At 42.3% G+C, this 19,193-nt stretch overlaps 1 protein-coding gene across 2 annotated transcripts in view; it reads right to left on the bottom strand.

Annotated features, from left to right (window-relative positions):
* Nucleotides 1-2,596: 2,596 nt before the first annotated feature.
* Nucleotides 2,597-19,193, bottom strand: part of SLC39A9 (solute carrier family 39 member 9) — a 43,709-nt gene continuing 27,112 nt past the window's right edge. The window contains exons 5-8 of one of the 2 annotated variants that reach the window (XR_014712019.1): nucleotides 17,746-17,831; nucleotides 12,368-12,502; nucleotides 7,572-8,092; nucleotides 2,597-3,251 (exon numbers count right to left, since the gene is read on the bottom strand). Coding sequence is in view for 1 of the 2 variants with exons in the window: in XM_084630764.1 (XP_084486890.1) it covers nucleotides 7,862-8,092; nucleotides 12,368-12,502; nucleotides 17,746-17,831 (452 nt within the window). In the remaining variant the exon portion in view is untranslated. Of the gene's footprint in view, nucleotides 8,093-12,367; nucleotides 12,503-17,745; nucleotides 17,832-19,193 lie in introns of both variants that reach the window. The other variant, XM_084630764.1, reaches the window with a different exon arrangement.

Raw genomic sequence — 19,193 nt, 5'->3', positions numbered from 1 at the left:
TTAACTGTTACAGAGCTGCCACAATGGGTGATGTACTAAAAACCAATAAATAAATAACATGCAGAACAAACATCATAAAATCTCTTCAGGGATAGGTTTCACTTTTCAAAAAGAAATGCTGACAGATTCTTTGCTATGGGCGCTGGAGCAGCTACTGTGCAACACACATATCTCAACTCTCAGCTTGAGCAACAGGAGGAGAATAGCAGCAGAACAAAGATTGTGAAGGGGGGACTGTACATTGTTGGCAGCAGGAATAATATAATATCACCCCTCTGGTGGGGAAGAGCCATAAGGACTGAAGGATCTCTCTGGCTTATAATGAATGCTATATAAAAATTATATATATATATATATATATATATATATATATATATATATATATATCTCCATGTACAACTCTGGAAAAAACTGAAATGTTGCCTCAGTAATAGAAAGTCATGTCTTTATTTGTATCCTGTGGACCTTCTGACCTTATGCACAAAGTCCCTTAGACTTCTATGGGATGTTGCACAGATGTAAGGGTCCTCATGTATGGATCCTGCACTACAAATTGCAGGCTGCAGATTGTAAATTCTTCAGCACAGGGAAAATCTCTTGAGGCTAACCCACTCAGGGTACTGTAAAACAAATATTAACATCATACAGATTAGTTGTACACAGCATACAAACATTTCATCTTAATTTTATTACCTTTTCAAAGGGTCACTCAGGTCAAATCTGGCCCCAAACTGAAGTCTGGTAAAAACAAGTTGTTAGCCTGGAGGTATTGGTTGTGACTACACAGTTAAGGTGGCACTAAGTTTTTCACTTAAAGCAACGATTCAACCTGTTTTGTATGACGAATATAGTGTCTCCTCCCCCAAGTTCATGGCATACAATCTGAGAAAGGACTGAATTTTCTGATGATCTCCCATTAAATCTGCAAATCTGTAAGAAGTATGTCCTGGTAAATCCTCTTTTTTGTACCTTTTTGCTCAAAAACCATGTCAAAACTTCTCTCACACGTCCTCAAATTTCTGACAACCTCTTGGATGTAGGTCCACAGGTTATTTTCCATTAGCCTTTATAACTGAAAATGTGTGTCAGCAAATATATTCTTTTCAAGAGAAACTCAGGAAGAACTCTCTTTCAAAAGGTCACAATCTGCCCTCATTTAAGAGGGCCCCCATTTCCCTACTGTATTGAAAAGAGGACGTTTAGGCTGCCCTTAGCAGAGATGGCCACTGCCTTCCATTGTTGCTAGTGGGAATGACGCCAGGGAAGATGGCACCTTTCTTTGCTGCCAGGAGCCACAGAGGGAAACGGAGGTGCTGTGAAGGCATGCGTGCTGGGGGTAAGAGCATGTGGAAGATAGATGGAAAACTAGTCTGCAGCCAAGTGTGGTGTACACAGAGAGATGGAGAAGATTAGAACTGCAGCTTCTCCACAGCCCAAAGGTGAGGAGAGGCTAAGTACAGTCCCGTTCAAAATCCAGCAGAGGGGCTCACATTTTGTTTGCGCATTTATTGTTGAGTTTTTAAATCTGAAATGCTCACACGCAAGTTGGGGGCTGGCTATTTCCCCCTCAAGGCTCAAAAAATCAGAAACAGGCAAAAGCCAATGTGCCTTGAATATTTAAGTCAGTCATGGTTTCAGAGGTGTCTAATTCATGACTATTGAATACTTGTGGTTGGCAATACTGCTCCTGACACCCACTCTCATTCCCCTCACTGTAATCCCAACTTCTTTCTGGCTAGTGGCAATCTTGGGTGAAGACGCTCTCTGGGGCTGCCCCAGTAACACAACTCACCCCTTCCCCATGTCCCAGCTCCTAAAGTTTAGGGGGAGGGAGGGGGACACTGGCAACAAACTCCCGTTAAGTCAGTCAAATTCTGCCCTTGCTTACATCTTTATATAAAATCATTCATACCAACATAACATGACAGTCCCTCTCTCACCAGCTTTCCCTTGTAGCTTTAATTTTTGTGGGTACTCCGACATTATGGCTACGAGCCCACAGAAATGCCTATACAATAGAACCTCAGAATTATGAACACTGGGAATGGAGGTTGTGTGTAACTCTGAAATGTCTGTAACACTGAACAAAACGTTATGGTTTTACAACTGAACATTGACTCAATACAGCTTTGAAACTTTTCTATGCAGAAGAAAAATGCTGTTTTTAACCATCTTAATTTAAATGAAAAACACCGAAACAGTTTTCTTACCTTGTCAAATCTTCTTTTAAAAACTTTCCCTTTATTTTTTTAGTAGTTTATGTTTACCACAGCTTACACAGTAGTTTTATGTTTACCACAGTGTACTGTATTTGCTTTTTTTTTTTTTTTTGGGTCTCTGCTGCTGCCTAATTGTGTATTTCCAGTTCCAAATGAGGTGTGTGGTTGACTAGTCAGTTCGTAACGCTGGTGTTCGTAACTCCGAGGTTCTACTGTACATAAAAATAAAATGCACTAGTCTTCAGCAGCACTACCTTGAAGTGCCACTGCTCTTCACGTGCTCGCTAACAAAACCTCATATGATAAATGAGAAGCCAACTCTTAAGCACTGCACCTAATAAAAATTTAATATAATAAAACAAATCAAAAAACCAACAACATTTTTTTAAACCATTCACAATTAAAGTGGGAAAAAACAAAAAATTATAAGGCAGCCATTCATGGAATGATTTCATGTGTACAAATGGTTTTGAAAAGACATTAAAATTACAGCTCAGTATGCAAAGTCACTTCAACTACAGTAACCAGGCAATTTTATTCCCTAGAAAGCCTGAGTTGCTGGAAGATGTAACCAAAGGAAAATGAGAAAAGGTGATATTTTTAAAAGTTTGAATCTGAAATTCACTGGACAGGTTCCCCACAACACCACAGACAAAAGCAACCAAACTCCTCCTTCCAGATTTCCTGAGGATGATCAAGGAGACGACGTAGAAGAGGCCAACAGCAACATAGTTATTCCATAGCCTCTCCATGTTCTTCTGAGTATAGTTGACAATAAGGGCACAAGTCAGCCACTGCCAAGGAATCCTATAAAACAATCACCAGCCTCTACATTAGTTCCTGAACAAATTCTGTTGTTCTTCTGGGTCTCTTGGATAATGTTAAGGTTTTAAGATATTCCATGCAGGAGTGCTCTTTGAAGCTCAGATGTAGTCACTAGGTTCTCGTGCTTAATTCCTGGCCAACTTCTAATATATGGAGCAGCCATCAAAACATCCTTATCCTGGTGTGACTGCCCTGCCATTCTCACATCTGTAAATATAAATGAGGCTCCTGTATCTCAGTTGTCATCAGGTACTGAAAAAAATATTTTGCTTCTATTACGAGGAACAAAAATGATATCAGAAGAGTCAGTGAAATAGCTGAACCCATTGGAACTAACACAGATGTAATCTTAATTGATTCTTAGTATCAACTTAACCATCAGGAACTGATAAATTAGCTGATGTGGAGAGTTCTGGTTTGGGGGTGGGATTTGGAAAAAGAAGGGAAAAATGCAAGCCAATCAGTTACAGCGTTGTCTGGGTGTACCTATTTTCCATCCCATCACAACTGAAAGCCTATATAAGATGGACATTACAGACAAAAATGGAAGAGTAATGAAGAATTGATTTGCAACTAATTTTCCTTAGGAATGGAAACCGACAAGAGATGGCCCAGACTACATGTGATAATTGATTTTATCGTGGCAGATAAAGAGGGAGGATGGAGGTATGATCAGAGATGTTTTCACCCCAACTCATATTTAACTGAAATCCTATGCTGAAAGAAAATAATTTGCTGAGGAACTACGATCAGGATAGATTTGGTCACCTGAGGCAAAAAACAGTTACCTTCTCGTAACTGTTGTTCTTTGAGATGGGTTATTCATGTCCATTCCAATCAGGCACACAATGGCCACGGGGTTGTAATGAGCTGCAGGCCGCACTGGCATCACTGGAAGTGGCACCGCTGACAGAAGCGCTGGCACCGACCCTCCTGTCAACGGCACTGCTGACAGCTACAGCTTCGATTCCACTGGCGTTGATATTGGCACTGCCGGAACCAGCCATTCAGCACCTGCCTTGGCACCCTCTGGTCCCTCTAGTGTCGCCTTGTCTTTAATAAAGACTATCGTAGAGACGACCAAAACGCTGTGGCAGACCCCTGCTTCAACGACTGGGTCTGATTCCTCCACCACCTCTTCTGGCTGTGTACCCAAGGTCTGGGCAGCATGGTGTAAGAGCTGCTGGAGTGCCCTGTTATCTTCCAGAGCTGGGGACGTCGACGTCCTGCGACCACCTCATCCAGGGACGATAAGGAGGAGCAGCCTGGCAGCGGACCCTGCTCACTCCCTTCAGCGCCCCGTGGGTCTTGCGGCATGCGGTATTCCACAGCCCGCGGTGCCGGAACCGCTGAAGGAGGAAATATCGGTGCCGAGGCAGGCGGTGCTGAAGTTGCTGGTTCCGGTGGTGCCGATATGGTCGACACCAGTGGAATCGAAGTTGTCACTGTCGGCGGTGCCGCTGCCAAGAGGGTCAGTGCCGGAGCTGTAGGGGGCAACAGCAGTGCTGGCGTGTCTGTCAGTGGTGCCGCTGCCAGCAGTGCCTGCAGCTCGCTACAACCCCCATGGCCATCGTACACCTGATTGGAAGGGACATGAACAAGCACTCGAAGAACGAAACTTTACCTTCTGCTACAATATGCATCTCTCTGATAACCCCCAATTCCCTTGGTAACTGGGGCAGTCTCAGCCACGTAAAGTTTAAACAGTTCAACGGATATATACCATTAAGGCAGCCAAAACAAAGAAGTTCGTTCAAAGCGGACAGGAAAAAACATAAAACTTATGCCACTTAGTCAAACTGCAAAGTGAAAATTGCACATTACTGGGCCTTCTGTCCCCTTTTGTTTGTAGATATTTTAACCTGTGAACCCTTTTCAGACTCTTGCACTGTTCTATCTTGGCCAATAATGCTTAATGCTCTGGCCTCACAAGCTTAGTTTACACAATACTAAACTGAGCATTATCATCACTGGCAATTGCCCCAGAAGTTGGAGACTTGATCTTATGACGTGTCTGTGGCAAGAAGTCTGATAAAACCCTCTTAGCAATGCCAACAGGAAGATGATTATCACTATGGTAAACCTGCCAGAAGCTATGTCAGCAGGGGAGAGAAATTTGGTCAAATGTCTCCTCCTCAATAAAAAATGGTCCATAGAGAAAGGTTCTGGCTGAATATTGCACACTGGCAGGAAAAGATGGTAAATGATACTCCTACCTACAGTGGATATATAGGTTTCTGACCATTACAGTGACGTGACATGAAATAAAATGATGGCTGAAGCTGAACACAGATGTTGAAAGATAACGGTAAGAACGTGCTGGGGAAAAATGGAAGTAAACGTAAAGTGTGGTTCTACCCCAAAATGTAACCGCAGAAGTGTCACCAGGGAGGGTCTAGTTTAATTGTCTGCCAATGATTACAGATCAGATTTGCTCAGTTTACAAACAGAATTGGTGTTTTTTCATAACTGCCAGCCCTGCAAATTTACCAAGAGGTCTAAGTGCAGGATTCTTTATACGTTGCCTGTCACTACCACCTGTCAAAAAGGTTCTACAGGCCCAATTATGCCCTCAGTGACACTTGTGCACCATCACTGCCTTCAGTGGATTTACACAGGTTTGTCAATTGCAAACAGTTACACAATTGTGGTGGTACACAGAGAACAGAATCCAGCTCTCTAGCTGAGCTGTGTTGGCTTTTCAGAGCTAACGGGAGTAAAAAAGTATAGATTTGTATTTGTCTCTTGAGAAACTAGGCATGACTAAATACATAGTGGGAATAGATCTAGTTAGTTAGGTGGTGCTATTTTTGCTGTTGCTTTTCAGAACACAATAGCTTTTTAAAAGTCTAGTGTCATGTAGACAATATTAGGTCAATATTTTATCTACCTTAAAATAATTAGTCTTGTGGGAAGGTCTTCTACATTCTAATAATTCTGCACTGATTTTCAAATCCACCTTTCTAATGGTAAAAAACAAAAAAGCAGTCACCACTGTTAAAATCTGATTGTGGATTACTGTTTTTGTGCTGCTACAAAGCCACTGAACAGAGTGATCGCTAATTAAACTAACAAATCCTGTTCCAAGAGCCATGCTGATACCCACTGCTGAGCTAGAAGATGAGGATGTAATGAAGTCAGAGCCATGATGGCCTGTGTACCATAAGAAACAGATGGCGAGGGAAGAAAGGGGCTCTCTCTTTCACAAGGAGACAATAAGTTCCTTAAGAAAGCAGTGTTTTCAAGCTTTGAAGATTTGTTTCAAACAATGAAAATGACTAAAAACAAAAACAACATGTTGGCAATATTATATTTAAGAAGTGCAGACAGATTCAGACTACGGCTTAAAATGGATGTAGCATAAAAGAAATTTTTGTAAAATAAGAGTTGTGTTTTCAATCTGTGCATGTCAATTGTTCTGAATTTGTATGCATTACAGTTATTAAAATGTACCATTTCTTGCATAATTAAACAAAAACATTGCCTGACAAGAGAAGGCATGTCTTGATAAGGAGAGAATCTTTTATCATCCAGCTGCAACGGCACTGAATCCCAGAGTAGCATCAGTACAACCAACCATAATCAAGAGGTGGTGGATTGCAAGATTCCCAAAGGAGAAAGGTATGATTTTAATAAGTTCTTGACAAAAAACAAAATGCTTCTTACTTGTTGGTATGAAGATTTAGCAGAGCAGTTAACTAGTTTAGACACACCGTGGACCTACCAACATGCACAGAGTATGAGTATTTAACCAGAGATCTTGTTTTGTTAACCTTAATATTTTTTATTTAATGAAAGAAAGGAAAACCAGACCACTAGTTTCAGCCCTTTGTAAATGAGCTAGTACAGTTCTCTGGTCCCTCAAAATCCATTTCCATCAGATCTCCAGTCAAAGCCCTGAACAGTTTGATTTAAAAAGACACTGTGTATTTCTCTCTCAAGGATAGTAGCAGTGCAGCCCTGGTGCTACATTCCTAAATGTCTCTACAATTTTGGTTGCTACTCTTTACAGACATGATGGGAGATTTTCTTCCAAAGTGTGCTGCCTTTGTTTTTGTTTTTTGTTAAATAACGTAACAAGCCATTACATAAACTAAGTAAAAACAGAATATTTCCTTGTTTCTAGGACTTCCTTGGTTCCTTTGTGTTAATCTAGGGAATGCAATGCAAAAGTCATCTCCACTTACTAAACTAGCTGAATTCTCATCCTAGACTTCCTCTAATCTTTGTCCAATAATGTTTCTTCCAATCAACAGTTAGTGTCTTTTGCAACAAGTGCATTACCTAGAATTTTGAGTACTACATCCTTACAGCAAGGCTTGTGGCACTGATATTACAAGGATCAGTCACATATGTCAGGACAACATAAAAAAACTGTAGGGGAGATTTCCCTATTCTACTGGTAAGAAGATTTCCACATATTAAAAGGCATCCATCCATTGTTTTATTCTCAGCTGTGAATGCTGAGTTACAGATACTTTGGTGATTGCAATTTCATGACGAGCCATTAAATTCTTCCCCACTCACCTTTCTTAAAATTCAAAGTCCATCTTCCCTGAGAATAGGGGCCAGAAATCAAAATTAAAATATCAAATGTCTTCAGAAAAGAAAATTACACAAAATTTATGTCCGGCTGCCAAAGTACATTTTGCTACACTAAAAGCTTTTCCAGAATTCCTCATGTTGGAATCAAGCTTCCCTCTGAACTCCACAGCGCAGATGAGGTGGATGATGGGGTAAGAGAGACAACGATGAAAAGAGCAGCTGACATTTACTGCTCACACCAGATCAAGGAGAAGAACAGTGACTTTGAACCTTCAGTGCTGGTGCCCGATGGACAAAACTAGAGGAATAAGGCAGCCTAGGACCAGGGCTGCCACCTCCAGGCGGCTGAGTCCTTTCCCACCTGTTGATTCAGGTTTGTGGCTATGCCCCATTCCTCCTACCTCTGGGAGGACGTGCACTGTGGCAACATACAGAAAAGTCCCAGCAGAGAAAAGCATGGCAACTCCAGTAGCATTGACTTCTGAAAGGGCTTCTTTGCTGCTCTGTGAAAGAGAAAAAAGCGGGGGTGGGGTGTGTGTGTGAAAATGAATCCAAACTACAACAGATTCAACAAATAAAAGGCCTTAACATTCCAGCTTTATTATGATTTAGTCAACAATCATTCTTTCAAAATGACAATCTTTCTTAAAAGATACCACACTTGCGTCTGAAAATGTTTTAACGACTTATACTTTCAAGTAGCATCTTATATTATAATCATTGACAAAGATTAGAGGAATTAAATATTTTTCCCCCCACTTTGTTTACTTTGTGCATTTGGCAGTACTGTGTGTATAGTAAACTGAACTGTTTCTCTTGTATAGTTAGTTACCCCTGTTTGTGAGAGTCTTCCACACAGCAAAAGAGGAGCAAAATATACTTTTTAAAATGGGAAAATTAAATTGTAAAACCACAAAATTTGGCACTCACACACTGAAGTTAATTTTTTTTTTAAATGACTAGATTTCAGGATGACCTCAAGTCTTTAAAGGCCTGGTTCTTTTCCCACTGTGTCAATGGGAGTTTCACTACTCATTTCAATGAGATCAGATTTCAGGGCATAGATGCCACCCAGCTGTATTTAAATTGTAAGCACAGCGAGCACTGTGCACTTTCCAGTGGTTCTATACAAAATTATTACATACATAGGCTGTATCTAACATGTTAAGAAGGATCAAGAATCCTTCTGTTCATTTTATTTTAGTATGTCTCTCCATTTATAGAAGAGGTTCTGCCACACTGGGATTAGGATCACACTACACCATAGATAATAAAATGCAAAATTTATCCATTCATTTTTAAAGTCCTTCTTTGGTCAAGCTCCCATTTATCTCTGTGATCTTATTTCCTGGTATATTCTCAACCTATCCCTCTGACATAGGAGAGGAAGCCAACATTGGCAAGCAGAGGTTGATTCTTTGCATCTGCAACTGCACTAGCTCCATAATTATTTCTGCCTTCCCAATCCCCCATTCTTCTAAAATGCTGCTCAAAACTCAGCTCTGAGCCTGCCTAAAACCAATGACCCATCAACAAAGATCCTTCATCTGTGTTTTTTATTAACAAACCCATCAAACCTCTCACCATCTACTGTGTAAATGGTGTTGCAGCTAGCATAGTTCCTTTCTAGCGTGTCTCCCAGGCTATTTACTCAAAGTCTCTCCCTGTCCTTTATTCTAGAATCCTTTTATACAATTTCATAGCACATCATCTATGCAATTTACAGCAGTGGATTTGTTACAGAACGGTGGCAGTAGACAGGAACATTCAGATTGGGACAGGTGTGATAAGCACATGTGCAGTGACCTAATTGACAGCTCACTGGTTGTAGATAGCCTAGATGAGGGGGTTTTGAGCTGTGCTTTTTACAAAGAGATGGGAAATCAATAAGGCAAAAAGGCTATTTTAGAGAGAGAGAGAGTCTAAAATTCAGCACCTGACACAGGAGGGATGATCAAAACTGAAAGAGCAAAGATTGAAAAGAGAAGGAGCTCTTGAACCTGAGGAGAGCAAACTGTAGTGGAAGGGGAACAAGAGGAGACCTTTAAGAATTGGAGATGATGGCACACATACAGGCAAGAAGGCATGTCACAGTGTTCTGAATGGACCTGAATAGGCATGACATGACAGAAAAATATACCAAACGCTTAGAAAAAAAATCTTGGTGAGAAATAGCATATAATCCTAAATAGGAGTGTCACTTTGTGGTATGCACAGAACAGGACAGTTTCTTTTCACATCTCACATACAGATAGCACTACCATTTTTATCCCTTGATTTCTGATTAGTTCTCGTTACAATTTTAACACTGGATTAGGGAACAGATTTATGCATCCTAACCCTTCTATTTTAGCCAGAGATTGGATCACCAAGTGTTTCCTTCACATCACAACAGAGACTTCAAATCCAAATTGCATAGTCTTTACCTTTTTACTCACTGCAAGAAGTGTCAGGCTCTGTATTAGGCCAGTTTCTTAGGTCATTATATCAACTATACTGAACAACTGGAGGATGGAAGTTCTGAAATATCTATAGCGCTAAGAACTTTGCTGAAGTTTCTACACTTGGTGCATTTTGAGTCTCCACTTAGGCCCTGCATATTGAGCTATATCTTAGACTGGGCTCGGTGACAGATCTCTGAAGACAATACAATACACTACCCAAATCAGCCTCCCACATCCTACGTTCTACAGATAAGTTAACAGGCACTTATATAAAGACTGCGTTACACATGTGTACACTAGTGCAGTGGTTCTCAACCAGGGGTAGGCATACCCCTGGGGGTACACAGAGGTCTTCCAGGGGGGTACATCAACTCATCTAGATATTTGCCTAGTTTAAACAACAGGCGACATAAAAACACGAGCAAAGTCAGTACAAACTAAAATTTCATACAATGACTTGTTTATACTGCTCTATATACTATACACTGAAAGCTTCAGTTTATATTTCAATTGATTTATTTTATAATTATATGGTAAAAATAAGAAAGTAAGATATTTTTCAGTAATAGTGCACTGTGACAGTTTTGTATTTTTATGTCTGATTTTATAAGCAAGTAAGTGAGATGAAACTTGGGGGTACACAAGACAAATCAGACTCCTGAAAGGGGTACAGTAGTCTGGAAAGGTTGAGAGCCACTGCACTAGTACATTTAAATATATTTACTACAAACTAGTTAAGATGAACAAATGAGGCTTAGCCTAATGAGTATCTTATTGGGTGTTCATTCGAGGCAGATGTTGAGGTTTTCCTTGGGGAGGATGTATGGTCACTAACAGTGCATCATTTATTGCTGTAAGTCTGTTTGCCTTGGAAAAACTTGATTTTTCAAGGGAACACCTGGTCTGTCTCAATCAGAGTCTACAATACACACACAGTACATCCTGCATATACACAACTCAACAATCAGGACTTCATTATGTAAATAAATATTAAATGTTTTTAGAAATGTTTAGGTACAGATCACTTTGAATGTTTGGACTGCTATAGTCAAGAATCCAAACCTTATGGGTGGGCAAGTTGTCTAATAGTCGTACCAGCACACTTGGGAGTTGCGATCCCTAGTTTTCCTGTTCCTGGCTTTACCAGCAACTCAGCCCGAGCTTCTGTTTTCCTATGCTTGATTTACAGGACAGTTGTAAGACTTAATGACGTACGTTTTTAAAGGACATGGATTGTCTCGGATGAAAAGCACCATGTAAATGTGAAGCATTAGCAAAGTCCCAGGGATTCTGTCATGATCTGGACCCAAGTTCTGCAGCAAGGCCTCAACTTTGAATGGCACGCCAATGCTGAATTAAGTGATACTTGATAATGCTGCAAAATTTACAGTGTATGTTCAAAACATGAGATTTTTTTTTACCTTATTAGAAGTACAGTGTCCCTTGTGACATTATATTTTAATATTAAATACTGTATATTGTATGCTTCAACTACAGTTTTGATGTGCTGCAGATTTTTGTATTGACAATGTAAGAAGTTGTCAAAGGGGAAAGCTGGAAGCTTTGGGCAGCATTTGGGGCCTTTGTCATCATAGACGGAAAGGGAGATGACTTGAGTTTGAGCTCCCAGGAGCTGTTTCAGGCTTTGGGCACCAAGGAGGGGATGCATCTCTTCTTTCCCTCTTCCTAGAGGTAACAGTTTGTCCCTCAAGGAGCTGAGGCTTGAACTCCCGACCCCTTGACAGTGTCAGCCACACCACTGTCCCAATATCTTCCACTGAATCCAGTATGGATGGATACGCACAACAACTAAATGTTTCCATTAAAATTATCAGCACTGTAACCGTTAACGTTAAGATTTAAATTCTCATGTTTCAGCAGTAAAATCCCTTCAAGATGAATGGAGACACATTTCCACATGTCAGAGCTACTGTTTCAGCATATCTGCTTGCAGACTCAGGAGGTCAACAATGCATCCATTTGTATTTGTCAGGTTAGTTTCTTAAAGTGAAACTTACAAAGCAATTTAGCTTCTTAAAATGAAAGCTTAGATTCCCCAGCACAATTGTATGACAGATTCAACTGCCACAGAATTGTGGAAAAGTGTTTTTTGTTTAGTTAAAACAAACAGAAGCATCCTTTTTTGAGAATTTTGTTCATAAACTTGCAACCATAAGGCGGGAATGTCCCAGCTACAGCGGATAGTATGGAAAAACGTATTGGCGGTGGGTGAAGCAGTTTGGAGCTATGTGTTCTACAAACCCAGTAAGGAGTTCCATGCCCCCGCAAATCCAATTGCTAAGCTCCCGGCAAAATTAAATCCCAAACATTTACCTTGCTTAGCCCTAAGTACGTCACCATTGACAAAACAGGTGCTGCCAATGCAAAGACCAGCAAGTGCTTTCTGATTCGATTCCGTTCCAGCCCAGCATGCATTAGAAAGGAAACCAGGCCAAAGGCAGCTGGTGCCTGCAAAAGAACAATGGTCAGTGCAATATTTTCTTGGCTAGGATTCCCTGTAATTTAAGATGTCCAAAGACAAAAAAAAAAGGTGTGGTAAATATGTATTATTCCTACTAACTATACTGAAGTGGAATATTCCCAATCAGAGTGCAAGTCTCCAGTTACTGATCTAGAACAGTTATGCCACTCTCTGCATTCTTTTTGGTTCTGGCTATCTTATTTGCATAATCACTGGATGGTTATTTCATAATAACAATACAGCATATGAATCCACGTATTATTATTGAGTGCCAGGATTTTCATTACTGTACAGATTTCATGGGTAACTTTAACCCTTTTGTTCTGACTAAAAGCTTTGGTGATCAAAATTTGTTCTGATCAACTTTTGTAATCAGAATTTTTAGGTTACCTGCAAGAAACAGATTTGCCTCTTGAGTGACTTTTCTTCAACTAAGGCAGGAAAAATTCCAGCATTTACATGAGAGAAGAAATGCCATCAAAGCAAAGAAAAAGGGTCTGTCAAACGGTCAGTAAAAGATTACCAATCTTTTTGATTTATTTCCCTCCTTCAGGCCTAATTCTGATCCAACTAAAATCAATGAGAGCTTTGCTACTGACTTCAGTGGAAGCAAGACCAGACATTTCTTCCCTTCTCCCATCAATCCAGTCCCTTCTGTACAAGCCACAAGAACTATCAGTTTTGTGGTTACATCGGGACAATCCCAATTTAGTTTTGAAACACAATGTGAACTAAAATATATTGCGGCTGCCTACAGGAGAAGCTTGCTGATCTGTAGGAAGTGAAATATAGGTGGGGAAAGGAGATAGGTGGGGGAAAAAGTAGCAGTAATTGTGGAAGGGGTAAGGAAGAGAAAAAAATTAAATTCTTTAAAAATTCTTTCAGCATCTCATTGACAACCCACTTTTAAAAAAATTTTCTTCTTTCATTTAAAAATATTTACTGTACACTTTTAAAATATTGTTAATAATCATTTAAAATGTCAGAATAATAAGTGTGCACTTCCCCTTTACTTGGAAATAACCAGATCCTGACCTACAAAACACCATGGCCTTTGGCCTCAACGTTATCATCCCAGAACATGGTTACCATGTATATCAGTTATTATACAAGTGAAAAGTGCAAACACAGCAGACCTGATTTTCCAAACACTTTAGGCATGCATCTACACAGGCAAAAGAGCTGAACAAAATGCATGACTAATTACTGTGAATGGCAGTAGGGTGCAATAATTGCACATACAAATTAGGTGTGCAACTGTGTGCTTGAGGTATTTGAAAACTAGATCCAATAAATCTTTTCCATACCATGTACAAATAAGGACTGAACAAATACATGTTTACTTTAGTATTAATGGGAAATTGAAAGGCTACTGCCCCAACTTTGGAGTTTGGTGTGTCTTCTTTATTGGCAGAAGACATATCAAAACACTTATTACAGTACAAAGGAACTGAATTCAATTTTGCTTCAGATGTCTGTGATGCTGTAACCCTATCAACCTGTTATCCTTTAATGACGCAAAATGACTGCAGACCTCTTAATACGTTACTCCTGGGAGAATTCTGCACAGAATTAATGTCCCCTGCAGAATAATTGATTCATGTGCCCCTTCCAGGCAGCAGTCCCGAGCAGGTGTGTCTGATTTGGGCATTAGGAACAGCCAGGGAGACATAAATCACTGCCTTGGGGGGCAAGGCTGGGCATGCATGCAAGACTCTGTCCCTCTTGCTTGCTATCATGGTGTGCCCAGGACCTCCCACAAGTACAGATGCCCCACCGAACCCCACCCCTCTGCATCCTGACCCCCACACCTGCACTTACATCAACCCTGAGCTCCCTGCACTCAACCCCCTATCCTGCCAAGCCCCACTCCCCCTGCACCTGAACCATTCCGCCAAATCCCCAGCACCCAGACCCCCACCCCACTAAGCCGCAACCAGCTGCACCTCGACCCCCACCTTACCAAGCCTCATGCCCCCTACACCCAGACCTCCCGGTCAAGCCCTATCCCTGTGACACCCAGACTCCCACTACTGAATCCCAACGACTTTCACCTGGAGCCCCTCCCCCCATCGCCAGGCAGAGTCCAATTCCTCCTGCACCCGGAACCCCCCAAAGGAGTCCCTGTGAATCTAGATCTCCCTCGTACCCGGACCCCACCCCCACCTGCACTGTCCCATTCAGACACCTCACACCTGGATCCTCCCACACTAAACCCTTCCACACTTGGATCCTGCTGCACGGAGCCTGCTTGCCCCACACCAGGGCTCAGCGTGTGTGAGAGAGACTGTCCCTCTCGCTCACTATCATGGTGTGCTGACATGGAGGGGGAGGGCCACATGGTGTTTCTGTGGCAGGCCTGGCCCTTGTGCTGTGTCAGGGTGAGGTGCAGCCTCACCACTGCATCCGTGTCCCAGGGAGGGGGCAAGGGCAGCAGGATCCCCCACCTCCATGTAGCCAGTGACCTGCGTTCGCCACTGCCATGCTGGAGCCTTCACACCCACTGCCCGTCTAACACAGTGTCTACAACAATTTCAATTCTAGTCCAGTGACTATATGGTGACATGCTGAGTACTACTTAACTATGCCACTCACTAAGGCCCCTATCTGGCAAAGCATTAGTTTCACTGGGGATACTCAGGCGCTGAACTTTATGGACATATTTAAGTGCTGTGCCAAATCATGGCCTAACCTCACTCCTAAGGATGTACTGCCCTTTAGGGTATGTTCACAGAGCAAAGACAACCAACTTGGGCTCACGGGTCTTGGGCAGGGTGGGGCTGTTTCATTGCAGTGTAGACTTCTGGGCTGGGCCTAGAGCGCAGGTGCTAGGACCCTGCAGGGTGGGAGGGTAAAGCTGTCAACTTTCTAATAGCAGAAAACGCAACTCCTTGCCCTGCTCCCTGACCCAAGGCCCCGCCCCTTCTGAGGCCACGCCCCCTCACTCTATCTCCCCTTCCCCCGTTGCTTGCTCTCCCCCACCCTCACTCACTCATTTTCACTGGGCTGGGACGGGGGCTGGGACGGTAAGGGGTGCAGGCTCTGGGGTGGGGCCAGGGATGAGGTATTTGGGGTGCAGGAGTGGGCTTGAGGCTAGGGCTGAGGGGTTTGGAGTGTGGGAGGGGGCTTTGGGGTGGGGCAGGGGGTTGAGATGTGGGAGGGAGTATGGGCTCTGGGCTGGGAGTGTGGGCTCCAGGGTGGGGCCAGAAATGAGGGGTTCTGTGTAAGGGAGGAGGCTCCGGGCTGGGGCAGGAAAGTGGGGTGTGGGCTCCAGGAGAGAGTTTGGGTGCAGGTGGGGCCCTGGGCTCCAAGAGGGAGTTTGGGTGTGGGACAGGGCTCCGGGCTGGGGCCGAGGGGTTCGGAGTGCGGGAGAGGTTTTGGCATGAAGGCTCTGGGTGGCACTGACCTCAGGCGGCTCCCGGGAAGTGGCCAGCATGTCCCTCCGGCTCCTAGGTGTGCTGCACCTGCCTGTAGACACCACCCCTGCCCTTAGGCGCTGCCCCCACAGCTCCCATTGGCCGCAGTTCCTGGCCAATAGGAGCTGCAGAGCTGGCACTCAGGGCGGGGCCTGCACGCGGAGTCCACGTGGCCGCCCCTTGGTCTAGGAGCTGGAAGGACATGCCAGCCTCTTCCTGGGAGCCAGGCAGGGAGCCTGCCTACCCTGCTGTACCACCAACCAGACTTTTAACGGGCTGGTCAGTGGTGCTGACCGGAGTCGCCAGGGTCCCTTTTCTGGGTGTTGTGGTCGAAAACTAGACACCTGGCAACCCAATGGAAGGGTCCCAGAGCTCCGGCTCTAGTCTGAGCCCAGAAGTCTGCACAACAATTAAACAGCCCCACAACCTGAGCTCCATGAGCCCGAGTTGGCCGGCTCGGGCCAGCCGTGGGTTTTTGTTTGCTGTGTAGCCATATGTGTAGCCATATAATTAAAGTCTTTTGTGCTTGACATACATGGAAATATTATGGCCATCTGTTCTGTGAAGCCATATAGATGTGCTAATACGCCTAATAAGGAATCTATTTGTCAAAAAACATTTTCTGGATCTTTTTTGTTGTCTGTATTGTTACAGACAAACTTGCTGACAGGTATTTTGAAATAAATTTCCAATATAATTGAAAATAGCATGATTTGTTATTTTGACAAATAAAATATGCAGAATTTTAAAATATTGTGCACAGCATTTCCCCAGGAGTAATATGTATATATTGTTCCCACAGTGCTGAGAACCACACATACAAATAGAAATGAATCCTAGCAGGAGGAAACAGTTTTCCATACTTTAACATAACATACATAAGTACCCCTTGCCATATCCCCAGGGCTACTTCAAGTATCCTTAGGGACTGGTCTACACTACCGCTTAAGTCAATGTAATTTAAGCTGCTTAGGGGTGTGAAAAAGCCATGCAAGTTACATCGAATTAAAGCGGTGTCCACACTGCGCTATGTTGGTGGGAGACACTCTCCTGCTGACATAGCTTTCGCCTCTCGTTGAGGTGGAGTAATTATGCCAACAGGAGAGCACATCAGCAAAGAGCATCTTCACCAGACATGCTGCAGCGGCACAGCTGCATCAGTGCAGCTGGGCCTATGTAGCGTGGTAGGGTAGACTAGCCTTAGAGTCCCAAGGCTAAAACCTTTATTTGCCCTCTCTACCTTCAACAGCCCTGTGTGGCTGCTACATTTCCTCCAGGAAATATACTGTTCTCCTTTCTCTCTCTGCCCCATTTTTGTAGGTCACAGTCAGTTGTTTGGGCAGCAGGGGGTTGGGTTTGTCAATGAACAGCTGAAATTCATCCTCCTCAACTCAGACTGACTGGATATACACCTCTACCCCGATATGACGGGACCCGATATAACACAAATTCGGATATAACGCGGTAAAGCAGTGCTCTGCGGGGTGGGAGGGCTGCGCGCTCCAGTGGATCAAAACAAGTTCGATATAATGAGGTTTCACCTATAAAGCAGTAAGATTTCTTGGCTCCGGAGGACAGCGTTATATCGGGGTGGAGGTGTAGCTTCCTTTGATACCTATTGCCACCCCAATATTATACTTGTGTTCTCCAATCCCTTATTTTATATTACCACCTGATCACTTCACTGCAGCTCCATATACTGAGGTTAACTCAAGCAAGAGACCCAAATAATTAACTCCTCCCATATATGCAGTAGAAATGGACTTTTCTTTATTTAAAAAAAAAAAAAGTATGATTTTATGATCAGGACTTACCTTGTGTAACATAATTGCAACAAACACTATTAACTGGACACTGGTCTGGGAAGTAGAAGCTGCTGCCCCCAATGCAACACCATCAGCTTAATGGGTAGAAAGCCAAAAGAATGCATAAGAGTTCATGGATTATTCATACACATCACAGGGTTTACTCATTTTTCCATTGGCTACCAATATAAAATTGTATATTGCTTTAAAAATAATTCCCCTTACTTACAAAGCCACTCTGAGGTTTGAGGGCAAAATCCTAGTCCTAGTGAAGTCAATGGGAGTTTTGCCACTGACTTCAATACCAGAAGGATTTCACACTGAGTCGGCTCAGTCTTTGGTATGTCCCAATATAAAACTGGAATAATTCAGGGAACAGAGTTTTAGTAACTAATTTCCAAAGTTACGGAATGTGTTTCCTATCTAAACTTAAAGCTGAAAATCAGTTTTAATCTTAACTAGAATTCTTTGTAAACCTGTAATTACTTTTGGAATTTTGAAATCTTTTACTGGGTAAAAATCAAAAGAAAAACATACAAATCAGTTAACTGGACGTTCATAAAAAACTTCTCTCTTTTTATATAAAACACATGCATTAATGAAACAACACTTTTTGGTTAAAATCAGTTTTATGATGTACATTTACACAGTGCGTTTTATCATGTAGATCTGAAAACATTGTGTGTATATGTATGCATTTACTTCTCTCACACACATCCACACCCCCTCACCCACACACTGAAGTGTAGAGGATTACTTCATGAGCATTTGAGCTAAACAAATTATATATAAATAATAAAGTAATGAAGGAGTTAAAAGGAAGATCATCCCAAATGAGTGTGAATCAAAACCGTAACACTTATATGAAACAGACAAATATTTTGTTTATAGAACAGATTTTTAAAGGAAAAACTGCTTTAAAGAAGTTTTAGAGAACTTTAAAATTGATACTATTTTTCACAACATCTCCCACTCCCATCTGTAAAAATGGCTTATCTTATGACCATGAATCCAAACTGTAAAGATCTTGGAAAGAAAGGGGGAAAAGTATTAACCAATACATTTTAGAAACTTCTAGAAGTTACTTAAGATATACATTTTTATAGAGAAAAACTAATGATGACCAATATCTTCCAACCTACCAGGAGTAGAATTAAGTGTTGCCATTTCATTGTTTGTTGTAGGAGAACATACCTACATTTCCAGTGGTTAAATGCACCATTTTCTAACCCCCGTGGTCTGCAAAATATTGGACCTAGAATCAGTCACCGGTCCAGCACTGAATATTGCCCATCCTGCATGCAAGTAATTCCTCTCCACCAAATATGGATTTTTTTCCCCCCATAAAATTACACCTTTCTTCCCACTCCTCGCCAAGTGGCTGCTCTTTGAAAGTTTCTCAGAGGTTTGGAATTTTAGAAGCGGTCCCAGCGGAGACAGATTAGTGGGCAGACTGA

The sequence above is a fragment of the Lepidochelys olivacea genome, assembly GCF_965140295.1.
Source record: "Lepidochelys olivacea isolate rLepOli2 genome assembly, chromosome: 6".
Lineage (NCBI taxonomy): Eukaryota > Metazoa > Chordata > Testudines > Cheloniidae > Lepidochelys > Lepidochelys olivacea.
The sequence above is the reverse complement of the archived record's forward strand: the minus strand, read 5'-3'. Positions and strand labels throughout refer to the sequence as shown.